The sequence below is a fragment of the Conger conger genome, chromosome 1 (genome assembly GCF_963514075.1).
Source record: "Conger conger chromosome 1, fConCon1.1, whole genome shotgun sequence".
Lineage (NCBI taxonomy): Eukaryota > Metazoa > Chordata > Actinopteri > Anguilliformes > Congridae > Conger > Conger conger.
The window spans coordinates 86,698,187-86,717,586 of NC_083760.1; the positions used below are offsets into that span (position 1 = coordinate 86,698,187).

Consider the following 19,400-nt stretch of genomic DNA (forward strand, 5'->3'; position numbering starts at 1 on the left):
GGTCCAGGGAGAGTCCAGGGAGACGTAAGAGCAGGGAGAGTCCAGGGAGACGTAAGAGCAGGGAGAGTCCAGGGAGGGTCCAGGGAGACGTAAGAGCAGGGAGGGTCCAGGGAGACGTAAGGGCAGGGAGAGTCCAGGGAGAGTCCAGGGAGACGTAAGAGCAGGGAGGGTCCAGGGAGACGTGAGAGCAGGGAGAGTCCAGGGAGACGTAAGAGCAGGGAGAGTCCAGGGAGACGTAAGAGCAGGAAGGGTCCAGGGAGATGTGAGAGAAGGGAGGGTCCAGGGAGACGTAAGAGCAGGGAGAGTCCAGGGAGACGTAAGAGCAGGGAGAGTCCAGGGAGACGTAAGAGCAGGGAGGGTCCAGGGAGAGTCCAGGGAGACGTAAGAGCAGGGAGAGTCCAGGGAGACGTAAGAACAGGGAGGGTCCAGGGAGAGTCCAGGGAGACGTAAGAGCAGGGAGGGTCCAGGGAGACGTGAGAGCAGGGAGAGTCCAGGGAGACGTAAGAGCAGGGAGGGTCCAGGGAGAGTCCAGGGAGACGTAAGAGCAGGGAGGGTCCAGGGAGACGTAAGAGCAGGGAGGGTCCAGGGAGAGTCCAGGGAGACGTAAGAGCAGGGAGGGTCCAGGGAGACGTGAGAGCAGGGAGAGTCCAGGGAGACGTAAGAGCAGGGAGAGCCCAGGGAGACGTAAGAGCAGGGAGGGTCCAGGGAGACGTAAGAGCAGGGAGGGTCCAGGGAGACGTAAGAGCAGGGAGAGTCCAGGGAGACAGTAAGAGCAGGCTGGGCTTCCACAGCGGGGATCTTCTTCTTCCTCAACTCTCCGGAGGAGAAAAATATCAAATAAATCAAATCAGCCGATGCCGCTTACTCCCCAACGCATGACCTCCTCCGCACCAATCTCCTCTCTTCCTTTCCTTCTACCTTCCTGTTCTCCCTTCCTCCTCAGAGGACAGGGACAGGCAAAGCCAAAAGGCTGGAGGGGGGAAAGTCTTGTGTTTTGGGGCGTGGGGTATATAAACCACTACAGACCAACCTGGCAGTGTGAGAACTGTTTGGTGATGGAGCGAGTCTGTGGCCAATGATGACAGGTAACAGTCTTTTCAGGACCTCCCGGGAGGGTGGGGGAGGGTCCAGGGAGACGTAAGAGCAGGGAGAGTCCAGGGAGACGTGAGAGCAGGGAGGGTCCAGGGAGGGTCCAGGGAGACGTAAGAGCAGGGAGAGTCCAGGGAGAGTCCAGGGAGATGAAAGAGCAGGGAGAGTCCAGGGAGACGTAAGAGCAGGGAGGGTCCAGGGAGGGTCCAGGGAAACGTAAGAGCAGGGAGAGTCCAGGGAGACGTGAGAGCAGGGAGGGTCCAGGGAGACGTGAGAGCAGGGAGAGTCCAGGGAGACGTGAGAGCAGGGAGGGTCCAGGGAGGGTCCAGGGAGGGAGACGTAAGAGCAGGGAGAGTCCAGGGAGACATAAGAGCAGGGAGAGTCCAGGGAGACGTAAGAGCAGGGAGGGTCCAGGGAGAGTCCAGGGAGACGTAAGAGCAGGGAGAGTCCAGGGAGACGTAAGAGCAGGGAGGGTCCAGGGAGACGTAAGAGCAGGGAGAGTCCAGGGAGACGTAAGAGCAGGGAGAGTCCAGGGAGACGTAAGAGCAGGGAGAGTCCAGGGAGGGTCCAGGGAGACGTAAGAGCAGGGAGGGTCCAGGGAGACGTAAGGGCAGGGAGAGTCCAGGGAGAGTCCAGGGAGACGTAAGAGCAGGGAGGGTCCAGGGAGACGTGAGAGCAGGGAGAGTCCAGGGAGACGTAAGAGCAGGGAGAGTCCAGGGAGACGTAAGAGCAGGAAGGGTCCAGGGAGATGTGAGAGAAGGGAGGGTCCAGGGAGACGTAAGAGCAGGGAGAGTCCAGGGAGACGTAAGAGCAGGGAGAGTCCAGGGAGACGTAAGAGCAGGGAGGGTCCAGGGAGAGTCCAGGGAGACGTAAGAGCAGGGAGAGTCCAGGGAGACGTAAGAACAGGGAGGGTCCAGGGAGAGTCCAGGGAGACGTAAGAGCAGGGAGGGTCCAGGGAGACGTGAGAGCAGGGAGAGTCCAGGGAGACGTAAGAGCAGGGAGGGTCCAGGGAGAGTCCAGGGAGACGTAAGAGCAGGGAGGGTCCAGGGAGACGTAAGAGCAGGGAGGGTCCAGGGAGAGTCCAGGGAGACGTAAGAGCAGGGAGGGTCCAGGGAGACGTGAGAGCAGGGAGAGTCCAGGGAGACGTAAGAGCAGGGAGAGCCCAGGGAGACGTAAGAGCAGGGAGGGTCCAGGGAGACGTAAGAGCAGGGAGGGTCCAGGGAGACGTAAGAGCAGGGAGAGTCCAGGGAGACAGTAAGAGCAGGCTGGGCTTCCACAGCGGGGATCTTCTTCTTCCTCAACTCTCCGGAGGAGAAAAATATCAAATAAATCAAATCAGCCGATGCCGCTTACTCCCCAACGCATGACCTCCTCCGCACCAATCTCCTCTCTTCCTTTCCTTCTACCTTCCTGTTCTCCCTTCCTCCTCAGAGGACAGGGACAGGCAAAGCCAAAAGGCTGGAGGGGGGAAAGTCTTGTGTTTTGGGGCGTGGGGTATATAAACCACTACAGACCAACCTGGCAGTGTGAGAACTGTTTGGTGATGGAGCGAGTCTGTGGCCAATGATGACAGGTAACAGTCTTTTCAGGACCTCCCCACCCAAATTGAAAATAAATTTGGTCTGGATACATAGTCCCTGGTGGGTTTTTTGGGGGGAATTTTATTGTTTTTTCCCCACTCAGAGCCAATATGGGGGGGCCCTCTCCAGGTAAATTTCTCCATGTTCCAAGGCCATGCCCAAAGATGTCGGGAGACTCCCTTCGACCTCATTGTTTTCGAAAACTAGCTATTATTTGGTCCATGAAAAAAATAATACATTTATTTGCTAATATTACTGTTACAAGCCCAGAAACAAAGGATTGTTTGAGTACAGGAAGTTGTTCTAGATTTAATAAATTTTTTTACATATGAAGACTTAATACTGATATTGATATAATATGTATATCTTCACATAGTCTCAGCCTTCAATTTTCTCAGATTTTTCAGTAGTTACCAGTAGGTGACAGTTTTGAAACGGGTCCTGTTAACCTTCCACACCATTTTGGGGCCCTTGTGGGCTCTCTGCGTGAGTCTGACGGGCTTGTTCTGACCGCAGTCTGGCCCGAAATCCCCCGACTTCTCGCCCACCACAAGTTTGAATATTTTCCAACAGACCAATTCTCCAAAACGGCTTGCATTACTTCCAAACTTTGTATTCTGCAGCCTGACCATTTACCCCAAAACGGGGCATACCACACTAAAATAGACATTATTAGATTTCAGTTTAGTTTCAGATTTTCAGATTAGTGTTTCCAGAAAAACACAGAAAAAAAGAGATTGTAAGCCCTTGGAATTTGAAACTGGCCATTACATGTTCATTAAACAAGAACTGTTTTTTAAAAATCTTTTTTTTATTTTATTTTTTAGAATGGTTAGGTGGGTAGGTTCTTGTCCAAATTTCTTTGTGGAAGCCACCATTTTGTACAAAAAAATAAAAATCAGGGAGTGAGGCCACTCCTGTTTCTCATCCACACTGTCACATGTCTCAACGACAGCCATTTTCACAGGGGCCAGAACCCAGTGCCCCTTTTTGTGTTTTTTGGCTGTGCGTTTGTTTCTATAACCATCGAGCTGTACTTTTATGGAAGAAATTGAGACCTCACCCCCCCCCCCCCCCAGAAAAGTAGCCCAAGATTTTCTGAATTGTCGTGCGTCCGATAAGAGCAAATAATCATGACTTTAAAAGGCTGAAGTGAAAATGCGAAAGAGCTAACGGCTATGTACACGGAAAGGGCATTACTGGGGTCAGTTTAACTGTTCCCCTGAAACACGCATAGACGCGCATACACACACCCACACACACATGCACACACCCGCACATACACAAACACATGCACACCCCAACACACACACACACACACACACACACACACCCACACCCACACCCACAGACACAGACAGACACACACACACACACACACACACACACACCGACACACACACGCACAATAGCAGCAGTAATAATAATGCACATATTGTAGTAATCATTTATTTAAATCTGTAATATATTTATTGTAATATTTATAAAAGCTTAACCATTTTGTCTCAGGCATTGTTCAACTTGCAGTCATTTTCCCACGAGAGAATTAACACAGCTAAACCATAATTGTTACTTTAATAAAGTGAACGTGGTGTCATTTCTGACACAGTATAATCACATAATCTCTAAATGATATGACAATGGGGATGTGAGTGTATTCTGAAGTCTCAGATCAAGTCAAACACACACACACACACACACGCGCGCGGAAAACAAAAAGGGACAAAAAATGGAATGTGTCACTAAATTAGGATACATTTTCTAATACAACACATCGTCTCAAAATATCACCACATTACAGAGACTATAACATGTTACTCACATCCTCAGAACCATCCATCATTGATCATGTTATTGAGCTATTATCATTGCTTCATTATTAATATATTATTATGTTTTTACTTTTCGGCCGGGCCGAAGCAGAGAGGTTCCCACTCGCAGGACGAGCGTAGAATATTTTCAAGGCATACGTGTTGCTTGGCTCGAACGCCGTAGGACGGTCTCATCCCTCTTGCCCAATAAGACTCTCTCCACACGCGAACCCGGCGATCTCCCGTCCGCCACGCCCGCCAAGGCCTCGAACCCTCGACCCCTTCATCCCGCAGGACTCCGCTCTGAGAGTGCCTGTCATGTCTTATCAGCGCGCGGACAACAGAACATCTCTATCGACTCCACCGGCCAATCGGCAGCCAGGGCTCGGATGCACGCAAGCGTATCATGAGATTTCAAGATGCTCCAAGACAGGTTTTCTTTTTTTCTTCTTCTTTTTTTTACAAGGGTAGGGCTCGCATCTGTTGCACCACCAATGGCCAGGGTCCAACGGCTGGAAGACGATTTCGGGTCAAAGGCCAGCGGTGGGAATTTATAAAAATCAGGCTGTAGACAGTCCACACGCATTCTCCCTGTCACCACTGTCCAAACACATTTTCCCATAAACCCGAGCTCGACTGTCTCAATCCGGAGAACAAGCATAGGTCAAAGGTCAATGCTGAGTTTCCCAAGGAGGGAGTGATCGGCTGTACAAGTCTGCTATCGATTTCTAAACTTCCTTTAGCCACGAGGATAAGATTTAATGGGGAATCTCGTCAGGTGTGAAATGTACACAGGAAACTCCCTCATCTTAAATAAACTTAAACAGTGCTTATACTGTATTAAGCCAAAAGGGACAATATGCACGCTATTAAAGTTAAATGGTTATGGGTATGCACTGGTTATGGTTATGGTTATGGGTATGCACTTTGTTGTACGTCGCTCTGGATAAGAGTGTCTGCCAAATGCCATTAATGTAATGTAATGTAAATGCACTCATTCGAAGTAGATTTTACACTGAACAATGTTTCTGTGTAAGTTAAAAAGTGGAAGATAATTGAATGCATGTCTTTTATTTTTATTAAATTACACAACCACAATCATTTAGCGAAATTAAAAATACGGGGCGGCCTGTAGCGTAGTGGTAAAAGGTAAATGACTGGGACACGCAAGGTCGGTGGTTCTAATCCCGGTGTAGCCACAATAAGATCCGCACAGCCGTTGGGCCTTAGTCTAATCAACTGTACGTCGCTCTGGATAAGAGCGTCTGCCAAATGCCAATAATGTAATGTAATGTAATGTAAAAAAACAGAGAGAGTTTGTGTTAATTCATGTTTCCTATATTCAGGTCCCCGGGGGAAAAAAATATCTAGAATATAAAATTGATGAAACATGGGGGGGGCCTCATCACAAAAACATCTTTCTGAAGATTTAATTTGTCGGCAGACTAGTACATTTTTTGCCCACTTATTAAAATGAATAAATACACCTAATAGTGGGGCGCTGGTATTCTTTTCTTGTTGTAATTATCATGTAATACATGCTATACGTTCAAAAGTATTATCACTATTGTCATATTATTTATATAATTTTTATGCTTAGCACCTGAGCTAAATGACAGAGGTGCATATGCCTCTGTGTGCCCGTGGCCCCAGCAGGTACAGTCAGTAGAAAACACAGTGCATGAGACAGCGTCTACAGTAGGAAAAGAGAGGAACCGCTGGAGTGAAAACATACAGGATAGCGGATCTCCAGGAACACGGTCGAGCAGCCCTGGTCAATACTCTAAGACTCGTTACAGGACAGGGGAAAGGAGAAAGAGAGAGTTTTGAGGTTTAAAAAACGTTCAGAGCCTGCGGTACGGCATTTTTTACGGGCGCCAGTGGGCGGGGGCGACGGGCGGGGCCAGCACACTATGAGTTCTCCACGGCGTCACGGACCCACTCGGTCACCATGGCAGCCACCTCTCTCCCGGCGTCCAGGACGAAGGCGTGGCGATAGCCCTTCCCGCACAGCTGGATGTTCCCGCTCGGGAAGTCCGCCCTGATGTCCTGGTAGTACTGCACCGGACACCAGCGGTCCGTCGCCCCGTAGTAAAATATCAGCTGGAGAGAGAACAACATGAGAGAAACCAGTAAAATATCAGCTGGGGAGAGAGGAACGACATGAGAGAAACCAGTAAAATATCAGCTGGAGAGAGAGGGACGACATGAGAGAAACCAGTAAAATATCAGCTGGGGAGAGAGGAACGACATGAGAGAAACCAGTAAAATATCAGCTGGAGAGAGAGGGACGACATGAGAGAAACCAGTAAAATATCAGCTGGAGAGAGAGGAACGACATGAGAGAAACCAGTAAAATATCAGCTGGAGAGAGAGGAACGACATGAGAGAAACCAGTAAAATATCAGCTGGGAGGGAGAACAACATGAGAGAAACCAGTAAAATATCAGCTGGGAGGGAGAACGACATGAGAGAAACCAGTAAAATATCAGCTGGAGAGAGAGGAACGACATGAGAGAAACCAGTAAAATATCAGCTGGGGAGAGACGAACAAGATGAGATAAACCAGTAAAATATCAGCTGGGAGGGAGAACGACATGAGAGAAACCAGTAAAATATCAGCTGGGAGGGAAAACAGCAGACCCATATGCACTATGTCAGCCTTAAATAACATTAGTGCATTTTGTAACATGTGTAAAAGGTGTATTCCAAAAAACACAGAGGGTTAATGAAAGCAGAGAGCCCGCCCTCCCTATGTACTTTTAGGGACTACATACAAAAAAAGAATCACAGTAGAGAATGTGGCATGACTGGGACTCAAACCTGCAGCCCCCTGGTTGGGATTAGTATGAGGTTTGAGAATCCACTGCCCTATGGACTGCACCAAGCGGCCTCCCCTAAGGTTTTAAACGATGTGTTTATGCTCAGACCTTCACAGACACTGCCCAAGCATTCCCTCAAATGGTGAAGACAGCGGATGAATTAGCCCTGTTTTATATTCTAGACAACTCTACCATCCAGGAAATTTTGAAACTCTCAACATCCTCTGGCTAAACTGTTTTCCATATAATTGTACATATCCGGGTGACATTGGCTCAGGCAGTAAGAGCAGTCGTCTGGCAGTCGGAGGGTTGCCAGTTCGATCCCCCGCCCGGGCAGTGTCGAAGTGTCCCTGAGCAAGACACCTAACCCCCAAATGCTCCTGACGAGCTGGTCGGGGCCTTGCATGGCAGCCAATCGCCGTCAGTGTGTGAGTGTGTGTATGAATGGGTGAATGGAGAAGCATCAATTGTACGGCGCTTTGGATAAAGGCGCTATAAAAATTCCAACCATTTACCATTTACCATTGGCTCAGGAGGCAAGAGCAGTCTTCAGAGGGTTGCCAGGTCCATCCCTCCCTGGGTGTGTCACCTGACTCCCAAATGCTCCTGATGAGCTCGTTGGTGCCTTGCATGGTGTGTGAGTGTGTGTATGAACTGTTGAATGAGAACCATCATTGTACAGCGCATTGGATGAAGGCGCTATAGAAATGTCAACCATAGTGATATTTAATAAAGGTTTTGAGAGTTTTGAGAGCAGTGATTTTCACCCCCTGCAATGTCCCCCCAAACCACCTCCCCCTGTCTGGGATTCACACCTGTAAAGTCCAGAGTAACATTTTCCAGAACCAGAACCAGAACCAGCCCCCCTGTCTGGCAGCATTGAGTTCGGTGTGCAGTAACCAGGGCGACCCCCCCCCCCTCTACAGCGCGTAGGCTGCGTTCCGTCCTGGGTCGCTGCCACACAATGCACAGGAGGTGGACGTCTTCCACCGACCCAACGGTAACACCGCAATCAGACAGCCCAATTACAGCGCTCCCTAAATCAACACAGCTCTCCCCCTCATAGGGTGGTCTGGCGTGGAGTCGCTGTCCTCGGTCCCATAACACCATCTGTGTGTGTGTGTACGTGTGTGTGTGTGTGTGTGTGTGTGTGTCTGTGTGTGTGTGTGTGTATGTGTGTGTGAGTGTGTGTGTGTGAGTGTGTGTGTGTGTGTGTGTGAGTGTGTGTGAGTGTGTGTGTGTGTGTGTGTGTGCGTATGTGTGTGCGTATGTGTGTGCGTGTATGTGTGTGTGCGTGTGTGTGCGTGTATGTATGTGTGTGTGTGTGTGTGTGTGTTAGTGCGTGTATGTGTGTGTGTGTGTGTGTGTGTTAGTGCGTGTGTATGCGCGTGTGTATGTATGTGTGTATGTGTGTGTGTGTGTGCGTGTGTGTGTGAGTCTGTGTGTGTGTGTGTGTGTGTGTGTGTGCGCGTGCGTGTGTATGTGTGTGCGCGAGTGTGCGTGTGTGTGTGTGTGCGAGTGTGTGTGTGTGAATGCTGGTTTCAGCTCCAGCTCACCACCTAATTAGTTTGGTTCGTATTGGGCCGTTAACTGAGTGTTCAGCTGCCTCTGACGAGCCAAGTATCTGCCCCGAGTCCTGTGTGTGTGTGTGTGTGTGTGTGAGATCAGGAAGTCTGCTGACATACGCGTGTGTTAACAGAAATATAGAGCTATAATACACCGTACTTCCTGAACGGGCTCGTTCTCAGTTGGAGCTCTCATGTAAATGTTTTCGCTAATTACGTTTAACGAAAATAGGTTGATGAGTTGTTTGATGAAACATTGTGTGGCCAAAAAAAATTTACCGCACTACTAATTATGATTGATTACTCCAACTCAGTCCAACCTGAACAGTAGTCGACACCCCTTTTACATGTGCGTATTTTAATAAGACAAAAAGACCACCTTCAACATTTTACTTTCCCCTGTAAGGATTAACTGGGAAATAATGTCAATAATTAAAAAAGAATAGGCAAGGAACTCGATCGCACAAACGTAACCGCATGATCTCGGGGGTAACCGCGGTAACTGGGGCGGAGACCTGGCGGATTTGGGAGAGGGGAGCGATGTCAGCATTCCTCTCCCCCCCGTCCATCATCGCGCAGCGAGGAAAAGTGCTCCTTTGGTCTTATCGTCCCGCTAACACCGCGAAAATGAGTCTGGCAACCCGACGGGGGGGCGAATCCAAACGGCCGGAAAACCGGAGCACGGTATTCCCAAGCTGACGGAATTCCAGGTCCGTCCCGCACGCGGCCGCGGGGGGGGGCGTGACGCGGGACGGCTCGAATGTCCCAATTGCTATTCCAAACCCCCGCTTTTTTGATCCGAACCCTGATACCCAGCGGGGCCCGGAGTCAAACGGGAGCCGCGCTCCGACCTGGCGCCGCGGGCCCCTGCCACGGCGAGGGCCGCTGGATGTGGTCTCGTTAGCATACGCTCCAGACGGCAGCGCGGGGACCGGAGCCCGCATCCCTCCGTCCCGGGGAAGAGCTGTAGCGTGGGCGGCCTGTAGCGTAGCGGGTTAAGGTAAACGACCGGGAGACGCAAGGTCGGCGGTTCTAATCCCGGTGTAGCCGCAATAAGATCCGCACAGCTGTTAAGGGCCCTTGAGCGAGGCCCTTAACCCTGCATTGCTCCAGGGGAGGATTGTCTCCTGCTTAGTCTAATCAACTGTACGTCACTCTGGATAAGAGCCAAATGCCAATAATGTAATGTAATGTAAAGAGCGCTCACAGGGAGGAATTCCCTGTGCAAACAGTGATCCCCCCCCCCCCCCCCCGTGGGCCAGCCACAAGGGGGCTTCACAGAAACACGCGCTCGTGAATAAACGCTATTCCGGTTAGACGTGTGACACAAGCACGGCGTAATGCTGGAAGGCGGAAATTTGGATTTACTCAGACGGTACGGAACCACGTCGGTCGAAACGGTCGTATGTCTGAGCCTACTGGCCTACCGGCAGATGTATGTATGTATTACGCGGTGGTTTGAGGCCAAATCTTCATTTATTTATTCATTACATTACATTCATTTAGCTGAAATTTTAACCAAATGAACAACTTACAGCTGATTAGACTAAGCAGCGGACAATACCTCCTGGAGCAATTGCGGGGATAAATGGCCTCGCTCAAGGGCCCAACAGCTGCACGGATCTTATCGTGGCTACAATGGGGATTGAACCACCGACCTCGTGGGTCCCAATCATGCACCTTAGCCACAACGCTACAGGCCGCCCCGTTAGAATCAGTAAAACCCAAAGTGCCCCAGAGTGAGCATTAGCAGCCCCCCTCCCGCTGTCTGGGACGAACGGGGCCGGGTCAGGAGAGGACACAGGCTCAGAGCGAGGCCCTATCACCTGCTTCAGCGATGAGAGATGGTGCCCACGAGGACTAACCCCACTGCTCCTGCCCTGCTCGAGGCCTGCTTACTGTCAGCCTGGAACCCACACGCCCGGAGACGCAGGGCCAGAGTCTCTCTCTCTCTCTCTCTCTCTCTCTCCCTCTATCTCTCTCTCTCATTCCCTCATCTCCCACTCTCTTTATATTCCTATCTCCACCTCTCTCTCTCTCTCTCTCCCTCTATCTCTCTCTCATTCCCCCATCTCCCACTCCCTCTTTATATTCCTATCTCCACCCCTCCCTCTCTATATCACCCCTTCTCTCGCTATCCTTCTCTCTCCCCTTCTCTCTCTGCCTCCCTCACTCCGTCCCTCCCTCTCCCTCTCTCTCTATATCACCCCTTCTCGCTATCCTTCTCTCCCCTTCTCTCTCCCCTTCTCTCTCTGCCTCCCTCCGTCCCTCCCTCTCTCTGAAAGCGGTCATATCTGCACATGCACTGGACAAACCATCTGAATATGGGGCCTGTGTCCTTGTTCTCAACGTTTGTGAAGCTAAGATGGAGTGCTGTGCCCTTGTTCTCAACGTTTGTGAAGCTAAGATGGAGTGCTGTGCGCTCCCCTGGAGTTCCGGTGTCAGTCAGCTCTCCCCGGGGACGTGTGCAGGGAGTAGACTCACCGTCGCGCTGGAACACACTAATGGCATTTTGGCAGACGCTCTTATCCAGAGCGACGTACAGTTGATTAGACTGCTCCCCTGGAGCAATGCAGGGTTAAGGGCCTTGCTCAAGGGCCCAACGGCTGTGCGGATCTTATTGTGGCTACACCGGGATTAGAACCACGGACCTTGCGTGTCCCAGTCGTTTACCTTAACCACTACGCTACAGGCCACCCTAACACATTCACCGGCGCAAGGATTTATTTACCATCAAAAATACCATACTAAATAAAAATTAAGATTGTCTTTCCCCAAACCCACCGGACCCTCGTCCTCGATTTGTTTTGATTTAATACACTTTCTTGTATGTACGTCAAGCATACGTCTCATATGTTATCATATAAATGAACATTTCAAACCCGGATCGCAGAAAGGAGTAGCCGACACGGTGACCGGTAGACTGAACCACCACGCTAAACCAGCGGCGAAGTGGTCAAGCCTGCCTCCCAAGCTAACGTGCCTCCTCTCCAGTCATTTACAGTCGAAGCTTCCCGTTGGCACCCCCCGGTGGACAGTTAATTTTAAAACTGCAGCAAAATGTACCTGTGAGAGCGCAATAGTGCCGATAAGTGCAAATAGGTGCCCAGAGGTGCCTACATATCCCGTGAGGCAGGGTAGGATTTCTGGCACCAGAGGCTGAAGAAGCTGCAATACCACCGGTAACCACTGGGGCTCGCGAGCTCCAGGGGGGTCTGTGGATCCCTGGTCCCCTGCTGGGCACAGAGGCGTAAACTCCTGAACGGGGGGGCTCACATGAACCCTGTTTAGGGGCAGCGGCTGGTTAATGAGCACCAGACTGTCACTTAATCAGGCCAATTTACAGTCCTCCAAGGGACAATGGCACAGTTTCAAGCCATTTCCTTGGGGAAGTCGGGGGGAGGGGGGGGGGTGTAGAATGTCACGCACCCCTCTGCACAAACACTGAACCCATTTCACCTGGGAGAGCGTGGCCCAATCGCGAGGGCAAGAGGGCACGGCCTCTCACAGATGAACTTAAAGGAGAGAATTTTGGCTGGAGAAGCATTGAGTAAAGGAGACATAAGCCACTGGCCTCTTATTGATTGGTTCAGCTAAGGGAACATACCAATAAGAGCGCTTACGATTGGTCACCTAATGTTCTTAACTGAACATTCTAATGCTGATGTAACAATCACGACTGGTGACTGAATGCAATCAGGAACGCTGACTCAGAATGTTTTATGTTTTCAAGTGTTCTAAGTCAGTCAGTGTTCTAGAAGTCATCATTTGAAGGGTTTTAAAGGGGAGTGGGTGGGAGGACTAGGGGTGCTCAGTGAGTCTGTTACCTTGTCCAGGTTCTGTCTGATGGTGGGATCATCTCTGCCCAGGACCTGCCTCATCTCCTGACCACCCATGTACATCCCATTGGCTGCAAGACAAATACAAACACACACAAACACACACACAAACACAATCAACTGTGTGTCACAAATTTTTTTGTTCAAACACTGTCATGAGACAGGGTGCGATTTTAATATTTCTAAATCAACGCATGAATAAATACAAAAAACAATAACTGTTCTGAATACAAGCTAACACTTTAGTCTTTAACTAAACTAAATAAATCGGAAAAAAAAAGGGATCTGTGGCTATGGTCTCCATAGAGGACGTCTTCCTTTATGGACCCTCTGTCATTGAGGTTTAGTGTGAAATCAGAGCCTGACAGGGTTCCTCTGTGGAATCACAAGGTTTCTTTTGGAACCGTTTTTCTCCTGGAGTGTACACAAAGGTAAAAAGTCTATTTGCGGGAGACATCGAGTTCCATCACTAGCTACCCAAATGCACACCGCCAGCGGTGGGCTTTAATACACGCCTTGTAAAAATTCACATTCTGTGAAAAGATTTTTTAAATGTTTCCTGAAAATGACGAATGTTAGAAAAAAATTTATTTTCCAAGCCATCCGCAGGAGAAGTTATGGCCGAGCTCTGGGAGAGACATACCGAATGTCTGGAAGCATCTCACAAGTCCTCCTTTCCAGAACATAGTCATCTCTGAGAGGGCTCCGTTCTTATAAACTATTTAAAACATTTCAAGATAAGGTTTTTTTTTTTTTTTTTTTTTTCACGATCTCTACCGCAGCGAAGCTTTTGAAAACAAACACAGGTGTCAAAATCATTGGCACTCCCCAAAGATTCTTTTGAAATAAAGTCAAACAAAGTTACATCAGCAATAAAATTCCACTTATTAAAGTTCATCGCAGTCTGGGGGAACCTTATCGTGGTCATCCATCACTTCCTGTTTCCCTGGGGTATAAAAAGGAGGTAACACCTGTGTAAAATCTCTTAGTCATCCATCACCATGGGGAAAGCCAACAAACTGTCAAATCAAAACAGACTGTTGACCTACACATATCAGGTAATAGGTAGACACACTACTGAGCACTATTTGCTAAGTAAATAATAAAGGAAGTCGACAAAATGCCCCACACACAGTGAGGAAGGTCACACGATGAAGGCAAACAAATGTCCGGTTTTAGCTGCATCGAGGGGTCACCGAGTCTCAAAATCGACCATAAAATGGCAGCTCTGTTCCAGCAGGCAAATTTGGCATGAAGAAAACCTTACTGTGAGCGACTGGGATCTGTCTGAAATCGCTGGCTGCCAAACACCATTGGCCAGCCTCTCTGCCAAATCCCACTGGAGCCCTGACAGGAGTCCCAGGAACTATGACTGGAACTGGGTTCTATGATCAGATAAGAACAAAATTCTACTTTCTGGCCATGTGTACGCTTGGCGTGTTTGAGTGTGTGTGTGTGTGTGTGTGTGTGTCTCCCTTTCAAAAATCAAAAATTGACAACACTGGGAGCAGCCCGCAGCCTAGCGGCTAAGGTGCTAGACTGGGACCCAGAAGGTTGGTGGTTCAAGCCCGTAGGTGTAGCCTCAATAAAACCAATGCAGCTGTTGGGCCCTTGAGCAAAGCCCTTAACCCTGCATGGCTCCAGGAGGGATTGTCCCCAGCTCAGTCTAATCAAATGTAAGTTGCTTCGGATAAAACCGGCAGCTAAATAACGAATGATTGAACACTGCCCCATGGGCCCTTCCGGACGAGAGGTCAGTGTAGTTTCCCAGCAGGAGTCCTGATGGGCGGCCAGGGGAAAGCGTTTATGTGTTAATCACGCTGGTTCATCGCTCCGTTCCTGAGCGGTTCTGTACTGACCCACAGCGTCCCGGATGTCTGTCTGGATCACACAGAATGAGAGGGCCCAGACCAGCGGCGGATCAGAACGGATGTTCACAGTGTTAGAAAAGAAGGCAGAACGGGAACAGAAAGAGAGAGAAAGAGGGGAAAATCACTCCCTGGAGATGAAAGTAGCCCCGCGTCTTTGATACCATCTCCTATCATATTTCCTTTTCAGCAGCATGTACTTTTTATTAAAGCCATTAGTTCTGGGGAACTTCGTTTCCGCTCTAAGATGTACAGTTTAGAGGGCTTTTCCTTCAAGTACACAGAGATTCATTTCATTTGGAGAGGAAACACGTGCACACGCAAGGACACACACACACACACACACACAAATACAAACACATGCAAATTCCCACATACATACACACACACGCACGCACACACACACACACACACAGAACACGCACACACACAAACACACACACATTCCCACATACACACACACAGAACAGGCACACACACACACACACACACACACACCAAAGATTCATGAGCTCCTCCAGGGGGCTTAACACGGTGACCCAGGAAAGTGTTTAGTAAGAATGATCTCCTCGGCGCTCCATGAAGCAGAAATATATGGAAGAGGAAAGTGTTAATATCCTGCCCGTGAGCTGCGCTCTTCCGAGCCATCACTCACCCCGGCGCTCCCGGGAACGCCGGCCTGCTCATGTTTCCGGCCTCGCCGGGTCAGCGGGCAGGAAGCACGGGGTCCCCGCGCCAGGTCGACCAATCAGCCTCAACCCGTTAGCCACGTCGACCAATCAGCCTCAACCCCTTAGCCACGCACCATCACGCCTCTAAACACCATCACGCCTCTAAACGCCATCACGCCTCAAAACACCATCATGCCTCGAAACACCATCACGCCTCAAAACACCATCACGCCTCTAAACGGCATCACGTCTCAAAACGGCATCACGCCTCAAAACACCATCACGTCTCAAAACACCATCACGCCTCTAAACACCATCACGCCTCGAAACACCATCACGCCTCTAAACGGCATCACGCCTCAAAACACCATCACGCCTCAAAACACCATCACGCCTCAAAACACCATCATGCCTCTAAACGGCATCACGTCTCAAAACGGCATCACGCCTCAAAACACCATCACGTCTCAAAACACCATCACGCCTCTAAACACCATCACGCCTCAAAACACCATCACGCCTCTAAACGGCATCACGCCTCTAAACGGCATCACGCCTCGAAACACCATCATGCCTCTAAACACCATCACGCCTCAAAACACCATCACGCCTCAAAACACCATCACACCTCAAAACACCATCACGCCTCTAAACGCCATCACGCCTCAAAACACCATCATGCCTCGAAACACCATCACGCCTCAAAACACCATCATGCCTCGAAACACCATCACGCCTCAAAACACCATCACGCCTCAAAACACCATCATGCCTCTAAACGGCATCACGTCTCAAAACGTCATCACGCCTCAAAACACCATCACGTCTCAAAACACCATCACGCCTCAAAACACCATCACGCCTCTAAACGCCATTACACATCAAAGAGGATAAGGACATAGCCTTTTATTTGCTTTTCTTACATCAGAACGGGTACCGGGGACCAGGGAAAATAACAGTTTGAAATGGACAGGCCTTAGTATGTGCATGTGACGCTGTCATATGTCAGAGTTAAGTTTTTCCCTCAGTCTTATGTAACTTCCGATTTTCCGGAGGCCCCGTTCGGCGCAGTTTGTCTGTTTGGCAGAGGAACCCGATCCCCAGTGTTTCTGCAGGCATCCCGCCGTGAGCGCCACGCTCCATCGCCCTGATTTACACTGCAGCCCTGATTCACACTGGAGCCCTGATTTACACTGCAGCCCTGATTTACACTGCAGCCCTGATTTACACTGCAGACCTGATTTACACTGCAACCTTAATTTACACTGGAGCCCTGATTTACACTGCAGCCCTGATTTACACTGCAGCCCTGATTTACACTGCAGACCTGATTTACACTGCAGACCTGATTTACACTGCAACCTTAATTTACACTGGAGCCCTGATTTACACTGCAGCCCTGATTTACACTGCAGACCTGATTTACACTGCAACCTTAATTTACACTGGAGCCCTGATTTACACTGCAGCCCTGATTCACACTGCTTCCTTGATTTAGACTGCAGCACTGCTTAACACTGCAGCCCTGATTTACACTGTAGCTCAGATTTACACTGCAGTGCTGATTTACACTGCAGCCCTGATTCACACTGCAGCCCTGATTTAGACTGCAGCCCTGATTTACACTGCAGACCTGATTTACACTGCAGCCCTGATTTACACTGCAGACCTGATTTAGACTGCAGCCCTGATTTACTCTGCAGACCTGATTTAGACTGCAGCCCTGATTTAGACTGCAGCCCTGATTAACACTGCAGCCTTGATTTACACTGGAACCCTGATTTACACTGCAACCCTGATTTACACTGCAGCACTGATTTACACTGCAGCCCAGATTTACACTGCAGCGATGCTGAGGAACCAATGGTAAGTACACACATTGTGTTTACACCAACAACCCACACACACACACTCACACACCAATGACCCACACACACACTCACACACTCACACAAACAACCCACACACACTCACACACACACACACACACACACCAGCGACCCACACACACACTCACATACACACACACCAGCGACCCACACACACACAACAACAACCCACACACAGACACGCACACACACACATACACACACACACATGCGCACACACACTCACACACACATTCCCATATATACACACAAACACACATACACACCCACGCACGCACACACACACACACACACACATACACAGCCACGCACACACATACACACACACACAAACCACACACACACACACACACACAAACCTCACACAACCACATACATGCACGCACACGCGCACGCGCACACACACACACACACACACACACACCCCCGCGCACGGAAATCAAAGGCAGTTGATGAACAGATGTGAGCCGCACATGTTACAAACCCTGCCAGTCCCCCTAAAATTAAATTAAGAAATTCATATTGCACTGCCGTACTGAATGTTTCAGACAAACGCATATCTGTTTATCTTCCGGCTAATGAGGCGGTAACAGAATATTACCCAGCATCCTGCTTCCCTCTGCCAGACTTTCAAAGAGACTTTCGCTTGCCTGGTCGTGACTTTACAGTCGACGGGAAAACCAGTTAGTTCTCTATTGATTAATATGAAACTTTAATAGCTGCCATTTCAGCCTCCACAGTAACCGCAGTGCAGCTCTGTCCACGCTGAAGAGGGAAAACAGGGCACATCTTACAGAAAAGAAAACCGTTTAACCCTTTTCAGGATGCAGACTATGCTGGACTGTAGATTTGATTGACACGTCGAGGATTGTTTTTTTTCTCCATTAACCCTTTCGGTCCCAAGAGTGACACTCAGGCATAACTACCATAAAATCCCAAGACTTCATGAGCCAAATACTAAGAGTTATGGCACTTTCGACCTTTCCAACCAATCAAAATGACTGTTATGTGGCGGCCTGTAGTGGCTAAGGTAAATGACTGTGATACGCAAGGTCTGTGGTTCTAATCCCGGTGTTGCCACAATAAGATCCACACAGCCGTTGGGCCCTTGAGCAAGGCCCTTAACCCTGCATTGCACCAGGGGAGGATTGTCTCCTGTTTAGTCTAATCAACTGTACGTTGCTCTGGATAAGAGCGTCTGCCAAATGCCAATAATGTAATGTAATGCTATACTATTTCTCTGAGCCCCTATTCAAACCTTACTAAATTTTCTCAACTTTCTCCATTTTCTCAACCAAAGCAGGTATTTGGGAGGAGCCACTTCATATTGGGGTTGAAAGGGTTAATATGAATGCAAATTGCTGTTATACAAGAACGTTGTGTCTCTGGGAGCCTCAAGAAATCAATTTGCAGACAGCAAACGCAACAGACCCCAAGCTTTCTCCAATCTGGAGCCTAGAGAAGAACAGGCCTTCATCTACAGAACGCCATAGACGGCCGGGTCCCTTCACACAGGGCTAGTCCCTCTTTATTACATGTGTTTCAGCCAAAATCAGAAACATGGCATCCCATGCAACGCTTCTCAGGAGAGCTCAGCGACCCTGGGATGTGGAGTTCTCTACTGTACATTAACAGACCGGGGGTGCCATTCCATATCAGTATTTAATCTCTGTACGTAAATCTCTCCCACTGCTCTGTAAATTCTACCTGAAAATTCTACAACGCACGTGCGCAGGAAGCCTGGAAACATGACGATGACGCAAGAGTTTAGCTAAGGCAAGCCGCTAAACATGTCTCTCCCTTACCTGCACGCACACACACATGCACATACATACACACACACACGCTCGCACACACACACACATACACATGTACACGCACGCATTTACACACTCACACACAAACACACACACACAAACACACACATACATACACACACACACACACACACACACACACACATATACACAAATACACACACATACAGTCCATAACACACAGCAAGGTTAGTTGACGACACGTCAGAACCCAAATGGAACCTACTTCTGGGGAACCAGAAGTGTCATCAATAACTGCTCTGTGATGTGAGTGTGTGTATGTGTGTGTGTGCGGTGTGTGTGTTCGTGTGTGTGTGTGTATGTGCAGTGTGTGTGTGTCTGTGTGCGTGTGCGTGTGTGTACGGTGTGTGTGTGTTCATTCACCCTTCAGGTCCAGAAACGGTTAGATATTAAATAGCACACAGGGCACTGTTCTTCAGGTCTGGCCC

General features: G+C 49.3%; 1 protein-coding gene across 2 annotated transcripts in view; it reads right to left on the reverse strand.

Moving 5' to 3' along the window:
• Nucleotides 1-5,535: 5,535 nt before the first annotated feature.
• Nucleotides 5,536-19,400, reverse strand: part of ldah (lipid droplet associated hydrolase) — a 110,867-nt gene continuing 97,002 nt past the window's right edge. For both annotated transcript variants that reach the window (XM_061243120.1, XM_061243111.1), the window contains 2 exons: nt 12,695-12,777; nt 5,536-6,583 (listed from right to left, as the gene is read on the reverse strand). In XM_061243120.1, coding sequence (XP_061099104.1) covers nt 6,392-6,583; nt 12,695-12,777 — 275 coding nt within the window. In that variant the 3' untranslated portion in view covers nt 5,536-6,391. The remainder of the gene's footprint in view (nt 6,584-12,694; nt 12,778-19,400) is intronic.